This window comes from Acanthochromis polyacanthus, chromosome 19 (genome assembly GCF_021347895.1).
Source record: "Acanthochromis polyacanthus isolate Apoly-LR-REF ecotype Palm Island chromosome 19, KAUST_Apoly_ChrSc, whole genome shotgun sequence".
Taxonomy (NCBI): Eukaryota; Metazoa; Chordata; class Actinopteri; family Pomacentridae; genus Acanthochromis; species Acanthochromis polyacanthus.
This window is the reverse complement of record NC_067131.1, coordinates 32676791-32688516: the sequence shown is the minus strand read 5'-3', so window position 1 is coordinate 32688516 and position 11726 is coordinate 32676791. Positions and strand designations below refer to the sequence as shown.

Sequence of the window (11726 nt, the reverse complement as noted above, 5' to 3'; positions counted from 1 at the left end):
AGTTACAGCAGGTGAGGCGGAAACGAGCTCTTTTATTGGCCGTCTGTCCGTCCGTCTTAACGAGCTCTCATTATTATCTCGTTAAGGTGGGAGGGGTCATTAACGAGACAAACTGACCAGCCTCCGGACACACCCCACGCGCACGCACACACACACACCACACACACACACACACACACCACACACACACACAGCAGCTGCATGATGACCAGCTCACATTAAAACTTTAATTTTTCCCTTTTATGGCTCTCGTTAATGTTTTTTTTAGGACACCGCTAATGACACACACACACACACACACACACACACACACACACACACACACACACACACACACACACACACACACACACACACACAGCTTTTATTCTGTCATTAGCTTTTACTCAGTCGCTCTGCTGTCGACCTTTAGGACAAACTGGCAGCTTTATGGTCTGATCCCAGCTCCATCCTGTCGACTTCTCCACGCCGGCCTGATGACACGTTACGATGACACGTTACGATGACACGTTACGATGACACATTATTGATCCTGCAGGGCAGCTTCAGGTTACAGCAGCACAGAGACGCTCCGACAGGTAAGAAAACAGGTGAGGAGCAGATGAAAGAGAAGGACAAACACTTTGAGAACTTCATCCTGAATCAGCGTTTCACTTTCACCAGGTCACATGACCCAGACCTCGACCAATCACTGAAGCCGTAGCTGTCCAATAGAAAGAATCCATGTTGTTTTGTTTGGTTCCTGATTCAGCCTAAAGACACCTCAACCTGCACAAACAGAAAAACACAATAAAAAGTCTACAGAGAGATCTGATGGACATCATGAACCTCACTGTATTTTATCTCATTCTACCTCACTGTAGACTCATTTTACCTCACCGTAGATTCAATTTACCTTATTCTATATTCATTTTACCTCACTATAGACTCATTTTACCTCACTGTAAACTCTTTCTACCTCAATGTAGATTCATTTACCTCACCGTGGACTCACTTTATCTCACTGTCGACTCATTTTACCTCACTGTAGACTCATTTGATCTCACTATGGACTCATTTTACCTCACTGTAGACCCCTTTTACCTCACTGTGGACTCGGTTTACCTCATTCTATACTCATTTTACCTCACTGTGGACTCATTTATCCTCACTGTAGACTCATTTTACCTCACTGTGGGCTCATTTTTCATTTCAACAGGAGGACTATTGACAGAGAACACACGTGGAACCGGACAGGTAGAAGAACATTTTAAAACCCACCAATCAATTCCACAGATTTGTTCCTCTTTCATTAAAGTTCAGATAACATGAACTTGCAGTTTAGACGGGTCACACACACACACACACACACACACACACACACTGATCAGACTCGACTTTAGAGGGAATATCTGACATTTCCCAGAATGCTTCAGGCTCTCATCCTCTAAACTCTGAGCTCTGATAGATCTGAACTGACCCAATCATCAGTCAGCTCTCTCTCTCTCTCTCTCTCTCTCTCTCTCTCTCTCACACACACACACACACACACACACACACACACACACACACACACACACACACACACACACACACACACACACTCAGATGACCAGTGTGTGAGTGAAGCTGACTGCAGTTCTTCAGGGAAAATTTAAAAGGGGAATTCCTCGTTTTTCATCATTAAAGTTAAAACTGAATCATGAAGCTGGAGTTTACTGATTCCAGAACCAGAACCAGGACCAGAGCCAGAACCAGGACCAGGACCAGGACCAGAATCAGGACCAGGACCAGAGCCAGAACCAGGACCAGGACCAGGACCAGAATCAGGACCAGGACCAGAGCCAGAACCAGGACCAGGACCAGAATCAGGACCAGAACCAGGACCAGAATCAGGACCAGAACCAGAATCAGGACCAGAACCAGAATCAGGACCAGAGTCAGGAAAAGGACCAGGACAAGGACCAGGACCAGAACCAGAACCAGAACCAGGACCAGAGTCAGGACCAGGACCAGGACAAGGACCAGGACCAGAACCAGAACCAGGACCAGAATCACGACCAAGACAGAACCAGAACCAGAGCCAGGACCAGGAGAAGGAAGGACCAGGACCAGAACCAGAGCCAGAGCCAGAACCAGGACCAGAATCAGGACCAGAATCAGGACCGGGACCAGGACCAGGGTCATCCATGACACGTTGTACACGGTGCGTCACATCCTCATGTTAGTTTCAGACGGTTACTGCCACAGAGCTCTACACCAACAATAAGATAAGATAAGATAAGATAGACTTTATTGATCTCACAAAGGAGAAATGTACCGTTACAGAGCTCTTAGGAACAAACAGAGGGGTGCAAAAAGTCACGAAAGGTGCAAGTACAAGATAACTCTTATATACATTGTTATAAGATAGAAAACTTTTCTTATATACATTGTTATAAAATAAGATATTGCACATAATAACAACTACACAGTAGTGTTCTACAGTCTGATGGCAGTGGGGATGAAGGACCTGCGGTAGCGCTCCTTCTTCCACTGAGGGTGTCTGAGTCTCGTGCTAAAGGAGCTGCTCAGCTCCACTACAGTCCGGTGCAGTGGGTGGGAGCTGTTGTCCATGATGGATGAGAGCTTGGTCAACATCCTCCTCTCACCCACATCCATCACAGAGTCCAGTGGGCAGCCCAGGACAGAGCTGGCCCTCTTGGTCAGCTTGTTCAGTCTCTTCATGTCCCGCTCTGTGCTGCCCGGGGCCCAGCAGACGACAGCGTAGAGGAAAGCAGAGGCTACCACAGTGTCGTAGAAAGTCCTTAGTAGAGGTCTGCACACTCCGAAGGACCTCAGCCTCCTCAGAAGGTGGAGGCGACTCTGGCCCTTCTTGTACAGAGCATCGGTGTTGTGGGACCAGTCCAGTTTATTGTTGAGGTGAACACCCAGGTACTTGAAACTGTCCACTGTTTCAATGTCCTGCTCCTGGATGTTCACTGGTGGATGTGGGAGTGTCCTTCTCCTGAAGTCGACCACCATCTCCTTCGTCTTACTGGTGTTAAGGCACAGATGGTTGCGCTCACACCAGTCCACAAAGTCCATGATGACCGACCGATACTCCAGCTCGTTCCCCTCAGACACACGGCCCACAATGGCGGAGTCATCGGAGAACTTCTGGAGATGGCAGCTGTCCGTGTTGTAGGTGAAGTCCGAGGTGTAGATGGTGAAGAGGAAGGGGGAGAGGACGGTGCCCTGGGGTGCCCCCATGCTGCAGACTACCACCTCTGACTCACAGCCGCACGTACTGTGGACGGTCAGTGAGGTAGTCAGTGGTCCAGGCAGCGAGATGTCCATCAACTCCCGCGTCCACCAGCTTCCCCCGCAGCAGCGCCGGCCTGATGGTGTTGAAGGCGCTGGAGAAGTCAAAGAACATGACTCTCACAGCGCTGCCGGCGCTCTCCAGGTGAGTGAGCGCTCGCTGCAGCAGGTAGATAAATAATAACTAGAAAAGCACTCTGAGAGTCCAGTCCTCCTCCAAGGCTGCTCAGTTCATTTTTGATGGATGAAATCTTTCATAAAAACTACAGAATAAAAACTGCTAAGCGCAGGCATGTGTTCTGTGTGTTCATGTTATGCCTTCAAAATAAAAACTGTTGATCAGTTCATCACTTTTTCTAGCCTTTGTTTTGCTCGTGTTAAAACAACCAGTCCCTCCAGGCTTCTAATTTGAAAGGCATATTTTTAATGTTAGAGGCTTTTATTTTGTCACCATTCCAGGGGCACAGGAAGTGTTTGTCTAAGAAGCATTTTCTTGAAAAGTCCCAAAATTCCCATAAACATGAAAGAAAACGGTTCCACTGTTGCTGTCTATAAAGGATGTGTCTGAACTTAGAAGCAGCTGGAATGGAGACGAGCTCTGACGGTGTTTCCTGAAGAAAGGAGTGAAGGACAGAAAGGTGAATTTGTGTTTAAAATAAGGCTGATGGCTGAACATAAATAAAGGCTTTGTGAAACACCAGGAGCTTCATCATTGTCTGACTGGGGTTTGCTACATACATGACCTAAATATGTAGCGGGACTCAGAAACACACCACCGTTTAATCATCTGTTCTTTGTGTGAATTCCAACTGATCAGTCAATTTGTCGTAGGATCAATCATGTGATGGTCAGCAGGTAACTGACACAGTGTTCACTGGTTGTCATGGTTACAGTGATGCTGTGCCAGCCAGCCCGGTCTCACGGGGATTCGTGAAACTGTCACGTCAGTTTTTGTTTCGGTTTCGTGCGCACCAACACGATGTCGTCATGTTTTTCGTGCCGCTCACCACGAGCGAAACCCACTGTGGTAATCACATCTGAAAGTGGTTTATACCGGCGGATTCATGACGATCTAAGCTGTCCATCGGCGTTTGCGGCCGCCGCTTTAAATTCCTATGCAAATTAGGCGGATTCATGACGATCTAAGCTGTCCATCGGCGTTTGCGGCCGCCGCCGCGGCCGCCATTGCGGCCGCCAGACATCCGGCCGCTGTTGCGGCATCTGAAAGTGGTTTATACCGGCGGATTCATGACGATCTAACCTGTGGCGGCCGCCGCCGCGGCCGCCATTGCGGCCACCAAACATCCGGCCGCAGCAGCGGCCGCAGCGGCAGCCGCAAACGCCGATAGACAGGTTAGATCGTCATGAATCCGCCGGTATAAACCACTTTCAGATGCCGCAACAGCGGCCGGATGTCCGGCGGCCGCAATGGCGGCCGCGGCGGCGGCCGCAAACGCCGATGGACAGCTTAGATCGTCATGAATCCGCCTAATTTGCATAGGAATTTAAAGAATGTCCGGTGGCCGCAAACACCAATGGACAGCTTAGATCGTCATGAATCCGCCGGTATAAACCACTTTCAGATGCGATTACCACAGCAGGTTTCGCTCGTGGTGAGCGGCACGACAAACATGACGACATCGTGTTGGTGCGCACGAAACCGAAATAAAAACTGACGTGACAGTTTCACGAATCCCCGTGAGACCGTGTTGTGCCAGCAGCTCTACACAGCAAATTTGGAAGTGTTAATTCAACTCCTACAGAGTTAATCTCAACACTTCTAAAGTGTTTATATTGGTCCACTCTAGATCGAGTTAAAACAACACTTTTGAAAGTGTTCAACAGTTTACACTGTGACAGAGTTGGAACAACACTCTCAGTAGTTGAAATTTAACATATATCAGTGTTGAATTTACACTACACTAGTGTGTAGTGTTAAAAGTTAACACTATTAGTGTAGTTTTTAACACCGAATAAGGTTTAAACTATATTAACTCTATGGAGAGTGTTATAAAATTCTAATCTAAATAGAAATCTTTTATCATTCAGTTTAAAAGTACTACTGGGAATCAAATAATAACCCCCAATTTTACTCCCAAAATAATACATTTCACTTGAAATTACAAAGAAAACACAAGTTGCAGTTTGAATCAGCCTGTATTTCAAATAAGCACACCACATAAAAACAGCACTGCTTTGCAATACAACACAGGTCACAAAATATGACAATGTGGCACAATGTATATTTTTTCACACATCTCATTAGAAAACTGTTTGTCATAGGGTCTGTGATAAATCAGTTCCTTAACTGGGAAAACAGAAAATGAATCTGCTCTCTCATCAACACAGTATGCATTGAAATGATCATCAAAATAAAGAGTGTCCACTCTGCAAGTCAAAAGGAAAGCTTGCCCATCACGGACAATGATGTTGGTGATCTTTCTGAAAATAGGAATTTCCATTTTTGTTCCAGTACAAATAAACATACCAATCTGATATTCTGTTCCATAGTTCTTCACCCAATTCGTGGTTGACACTTCACAATATAAATTAACATCAAAAACAGAACTTAAAACCTCACCTCCCTCGAGGCGATCAATGATTTCGTTTTTCACTGGACCAAACTCAAATCTCTGAAAATTAAAATTCTCCCAGTGGTAAGCTAACTGTCTCTGGTGTTGTTTCACCAATGATTTTGTGATATTTTTGAAATTTTTCACTGATCTTTTAAAAAAATTGTGTTTGGCCTCAAACCTCATGCACCATACATGAAGGAGTGGACCTATTTTTCGAATACAACGTGGATAATGTAGCATGAAATGATGCTTTGGAATCAATCTTCTTTGTGAAAACAAACACTTAAATAGCTCATGGTGGTCCTTAATCAAGTGCTTTAAATAGTATGTCATACCGTTAGTTACAATGGGTGAAAAAACTATATTCACAATCTGAATCAAGAGGAGGAGCAGATTCCAGTAACAGTTATTTCTTTCCAATACATCACCAAAAATAAGAGGAGTATTTCTTACAAGACACCATGACTGAACTGCATTTAATCCAAGATCCTTGCTAGCCTCATCCATTTTCAACCCACTTGGTCTATTTTTTCTCTCAATATAACCATAGTTGAAAGTTTGGATCCTCTGTGACAATGATTCCAAAGACAGATACTTCTGGTTTACAAGGTACTGAAAGACAAGTTTGAGTTCGTACTGTACTACACCTTCAAGTAAATCGTGCATTATGTCAACTGCATAGTTGTCAGAGGTGTGGAAAAAATGCAATGTATTGAGCAAGCATGTCTTTTTGACACCAAATGTGGAACTCAACATAGGATTTTCATGTAGAGCTGCACAGTGTTCTGCATGGATTTCCTTTGTACGAAAAATCATGCCAGGGTCATCTTCAGTAAAGACAGACTGCGACTCATCCTTACTTGTCAAACAAAATCTACAGAAATATGTAGCACTGAAGGACTCAACAAAACCGAACAGTCCATGTAAACCTAGGTTGTCACCCGTTACTTGTATAACAGAACCAAGCAATGGTGAGTCTGAGAAAGGCACCTCAATTCCTTGTGTTTCAAGTATTTTAAGATCGTCAACAACAGGCTTCAGGATGTCATCAAACCCATAAGTCTTCAGATCTTGTGAGTGGAAGAGTGCCACAACATGTATATTCATCAACACAGAATTATATTTTGGGGGCAGGTTCCTCAATATAAAGTAAATACAACCGAGTTTGTGAATACCTTTCTTTGAACCTAAGGGATTTGCTGTCTCAAACTCGTCAAAATAAAGTTGAATCTGTAGAGCATGCTTTTTCTGGGAAAACAAAACGTTACTCTTGAAGTATGAACCATCACATATGTCTTTATAAATGCCTTCTTCGTGATGTTTGGCTTGGAAGAAACTTTCACATAATTCAGTGTTCTTGAACATTGACTTAAGAGTTCCCAGGATGGGTGTATACACAAATTTATCTGTTACGGGGACCTGACAATAAACACCAGTTGTTTGATCTCTGCGAACATCAAATCGCACCCCAAGAACATATTCAACAGGTTCAACAATTTCCCATTTGTCCTTAAAGAACTTCTGACGTTTTACTCTTGTGTTCAAGGATGAGAAAGGATTTCCTAGTTGATCAAAGCACTTTTCCACCTTCTTTTCCAAATCCGTACCTTGAATTTCTGAAGAACAGCTGAGAACTGCCTCTCTTGCTTGTCTATTAATGTCATTTACAAGGTCCTCCATGGATCCCACCATTGCTTGGACTGTGCTCTCAGCAACACCAGATGCTTGCAACTGTGCTACAACAGAAGCACACATGTTTAACACATGATCATTGTCAACAGAGAGCTGGGTAGTTGTTGGAGAGGCTTTGTTGACTGTCTGTGAAGTTGAGGGCTCATCAACTTCATTCTGAGTGTCCACATTGTCAGCAGTATTAGTCACAGCAACATCTCTGTGGCAATGAACAAGATGCTTCTTGAAACCTGAATAAGTGCAAAACAAAGAAGAACATCCCGGCTGTCCACATTTTAAGCGTAATGTCTTTCCAGGATATAGACCATGGTGAAGTCTTAAATGCTGACAAAGCAGTGCAGAACTTTTGTGGCATGCCTTACAGACATAACAAAGAAAAATGTTTGCATCCATGGATATTTATCCCCTCAAGCGTCATGAAAAAATCTTGCCCTTAGTTCCTTGACTCTGGGAGTTTCCTTGGCCTTTCCAATGTCAATGTTAAAAACTGTGGTTTGGATGAACGTATAGAAGTTGTAGAGGGATTCATGGTAACTGACACTGAAGATGAAGTGTGCTTTGAAGAGCTCATCGAAAGCTGCAAGGGATGTCTGTGCCTTGCAAGGGATGGCCTTGTGATCAATGATGACATAGTATCTTTGGATGCTGCTCTTCTTTTCACCAACACCAAGGAGGAAGGGCTGGCCTGGCTCCACACCAGCAAGGAAGGTTTCAACACTGGCTCCCATCTTGAACAAAACATAAAGAATTATGAGAAAATATGCCCTTGTTACATTCAAATGTCTACCTAAGCCAATATAAAAAGTGCTTCAACCCAAGAAGTAGGATCATCAGAATAATTGCAACACTACTATTTGCATACCTGCAAATATCTCACAACATGGTCAACAGCCTGGCATGGGCTGATTTTAGCACTCTTCTTGTGGCCTTTGGGGGTGGGAGGAAGCAGGTGAACCAACAGAAGAATGCTGGACAGATCACTGTCCCAGCCTAGGGGAAAAACAGGAGAAATATTAGACTCATTCACATTATAAATAATTGAGACATTTCAAAGGGAAGAATGAGCCAAGCTAACCAGACCCACCTGAGTCTTGCTGCAATGACATGAGGTCTTCAATGTGCTCATTAGAAGTCAGTTTTTTGCAGTCTGCCAGGATTCTAGGCTTGAAAAAGGTAGGCCATTTTGCCAAAAATCTGCCCGACACTTCCTCTCCAAACATCATGGTGAAGTCTTGTTCAATCTACAGAATAACACACACTGTATACTCATACACCTTAAGCATATACTTTGAGTATAATTCACTTACAAAAGAAGTTGTCTTTCTTACCAAGCCAGTGATGTCGAGAAATCGTGGGAAGATGTCAAAGACTGTCGAAGAGCACTGCTGATCTTGAACCAGTGTTTGACGGTACTGAAATGTGGCCCTCATTCGCTCTTTGATGGCCGATTCATCAGTTGAATGTTTCAAAAAGGATATTGCTTCATGACAGTGCTCACCAAGCAGCTGCTTATCAGTGCAGAGAACATCCCTCTTTCTCTTTGGACTATCTTGATAGGTTGTGCTTGTGGAGCATCTCTGGGGCTGAGCTGCAGTGTTGCGCTGAACAGTCTTTATCCTCCAGGCCAAGTAGCCAGATCCACTCTCTGGGTCATAGAAGTGTTCCTGTAACATTAAAACAATAGATTATTACATAAAGTCCAAACATATTACCAGTCCATAAATTGACATACAAGCTTTTAATTTATAAACTTACATATCCCTTGTCCGAATATGGATCTCTGAGGCTGGGAAATAGAGAGATGATGCCTAGAGCACATGTAGTTCGAACAGAGATGGGTGGGCTCCTCCTGAAAGATAAACATGGCATTACTACAGCAATTCAGTGTTTAAAAGATACAAATTTTGCTTTTTCTTGCTTCAGTTAGTAGCAGTCCCTCAAATTTAGTTTTTGTATAATGTTTTAGCCTTAAAACGATGCTTTACTGATATGCAATGCCTTACAATGAGTATGCTTGTTTTAAAATAATTTCTATATTAAATAAAGAACATTATGAACATGAAACTTACCCATGAATTTCAACCATGTTGGCCACAAGAAGGTTTACCAACTTTCTCCTTGTGCTATCTGTCAATGTTTTCATTTTGTCATATTCATCCAAAATAAACTGTCCACCTGGTTTAGCCTTCAGAGCATTTCTCACCATCTAAAAGATAAAGAATAATAAAGTTAGAATCATCCATCACCATCAGTTTAACACAACATCTTTGTGTCTGTCTGATATCTGATAACTAATAGAATTTGTTACAAAAGCGACACACCTCTTTTGCTGATTCCCGTTCAGCATGGGTTCTCCTCCCTCCGTTTGTATGAACAATCACTGTTGCATCTGATGAATCAGAGGATACTAGCGAGGAGACTCCTGACACTGACCCAGATGAGTTGTCTGACATGGGTGACTCCAGCGAAGTATATGAAAGATCATGCTGAAGTGCAACTGTAAACAATTTTTTACAAAATGTAAACACAAAATGAAAAAAAATCATGTGTTCTCCACAATATTCATTATACTCCTTCCCTAACAAGATTGAGTCTCACCTGTTGACTTTTCCAATGTCACCCTAACAGTGAGGTTCCCTGCCTGCAAGAGCTCCTCAAACACATCTGCATCAACTTCTGTCCCTGATTCATCTGTCAAATGCAGCTCAGTCTCAAGTGGAAGATCTAGCTTTTGAATAACTGATAAAAAATATTAGATTTAGAGCAATAGAAAAAATATAATAAGAACATTACCTGGCATTTTCTATGCTTGTTTTTGGCAGGACATGGCTATCATAAACAAAATATTTAAATACCACATAAATTCAATAGGTGTTATAACATGTAGCCACAAACGTTGTGGGCTGTATGAAAAGTGATGCCAACCTTTTTGAAGAAATGTGTTGAAGTCATCATAGCCATCTTCAGTCTCAGCCACTTTGACATACTTCTGTGTTTCACCAAATCGCACCTTAACCAACATGATGCACTAAGAAGAAAACAGGACAAAAGACATCCACACTGTGCCATCATTTACACTATGATCACCATGGATGTGTAGAGGCAGGAACATTTTGCCTAGCTTTACTAGACTCTGAGTATTCGTTTTAAGTTTTAGCATTACTTGCTACCTGGACGATAGGAACCACCAGCACAGTGACGTGCTACTGAAGCTTGGCCTGCTTGCTAGAATGACGGCTAGCTAGTTATTCTGCTAAAAACACCCACACTTATCCGTAAACAGTGATACACTATCAACTATGCTCCGTTAGCTTAGCGAAATAATGTCACCCTAAGACATAAACGTGGCAGCGACGTTAAGATACACAGCTACGTAAGTGGAACTCACCAGCATGCGTGGCTCCGGTAACATTAGCTTGAAGAGTTAGCGTTTTTTAATCTTAAAATGTTTTAATCGAAGCAAGGCTTGGCATGGCTGGTGTGGTGGCCCGGTGTGTGGAGGTGTTCCACCGGTGGAGGAATACAGCAGGAAGTCTGCAGCTGTCTCGGGCAAGCAGCAGCAGCTCAACCGAACCCCCACCCCCGGTCCATGTAATGCAGGGGTGTCAAGATCCGTTCCTGGAGGGCCACTATCCTGCATGTTTTAGATGTTTCCCTCTTCCAACACACCTGATTCAAATGATCAGCTTATCATCAAGCTCAGCAGAAGCCTGATAACGAGCCTGATCATTTGAATCAGCTGTGTTGGAAGAGGGAAACATCTAAAACATGCAGGATAGTGGCCCTCCAGGAACGGATCTTGACACCCCTGATGGAATGCCAACAACCATTCGACAAGACTAGCTAACTGCACTCCTCACCAACTTGACACGGATTTGATTGTCGAAATGACAAGTGGCCCTCAGATTTTTTTCTGGGAAATATTTGGTTAACCCGCCATGCGCGTGCTACATCACTTTAGCAAACTCTGACCCCTTACAAAATGTGCAGCTGTGCAAATGTAACATGTTATACAAATGTGTATTCCTGTAGGTTACACATATGTTTGTATATTTATCGACACGTGTGCAAAAGCGACAAATAGCATACAACAATCATGCTAACTTACCTTGTCGCAATGTTAGCTGCAGACAGGCTTCGGCGACACCTATTGTCGTCACAAATATAACACTATTG

The 11726-nt window shown here is 43.5% G+C and overlaps 1 protein-coding gene across 4 annotated transcripts; it reads right to left on the bottom strand.

Moving 5' to 3' along the window:
* Window positions 1-5420: 5420 nt before the first annotated feature.
* LOC127531094 (uncharacterized) lies at window positions 5421-11226 on the bottom strand. 4 transcript variants are annotated; one of them, XM_051939545.1, is made up of 10 exons: window positions 10939-11226; window positions 10476-10578; window positions 10149-10289; window positions 9872-10047; window positions 9620-9756; window positions 9306-9399; window positions 8879-9214; window positions 8635-8791; window positions 8413-8540; window positions 5421-8278 (listed from the first exon to the last, which is right to left on the bottom strand). In XM_051939545.1, the coding sequence occupies exon 10, from the start codon at window positions 7941-7943 to the stop codon at window positions 5496-5498; it is 2448 nt and encodes an 815-aa protein (XP_051795505.1). In that variant the 5' UTR covers window positions 7944-8278; window positions 8413-8540; window positions 8635-8791; window positions 8879-9214; window positions 9306-9399; window positions 9620-9756; window positions 9872-10047; window positions 10149-10289; window positions 10476-10578; window positions 10939-11226; the 3' UTR covers window positions 5421-5495. The 4 variants fall into 2 exon arrangements, with proteins under 4 accessions (XP_051795505.1, XP_051795506.1, XP_051795504.1 ...); XM_051939544.1 differs by lacking the exon at window positions 10149-10289.
* Between the last annotated feature and the right edge of the window lie 500 nt (window positions 11227-11726).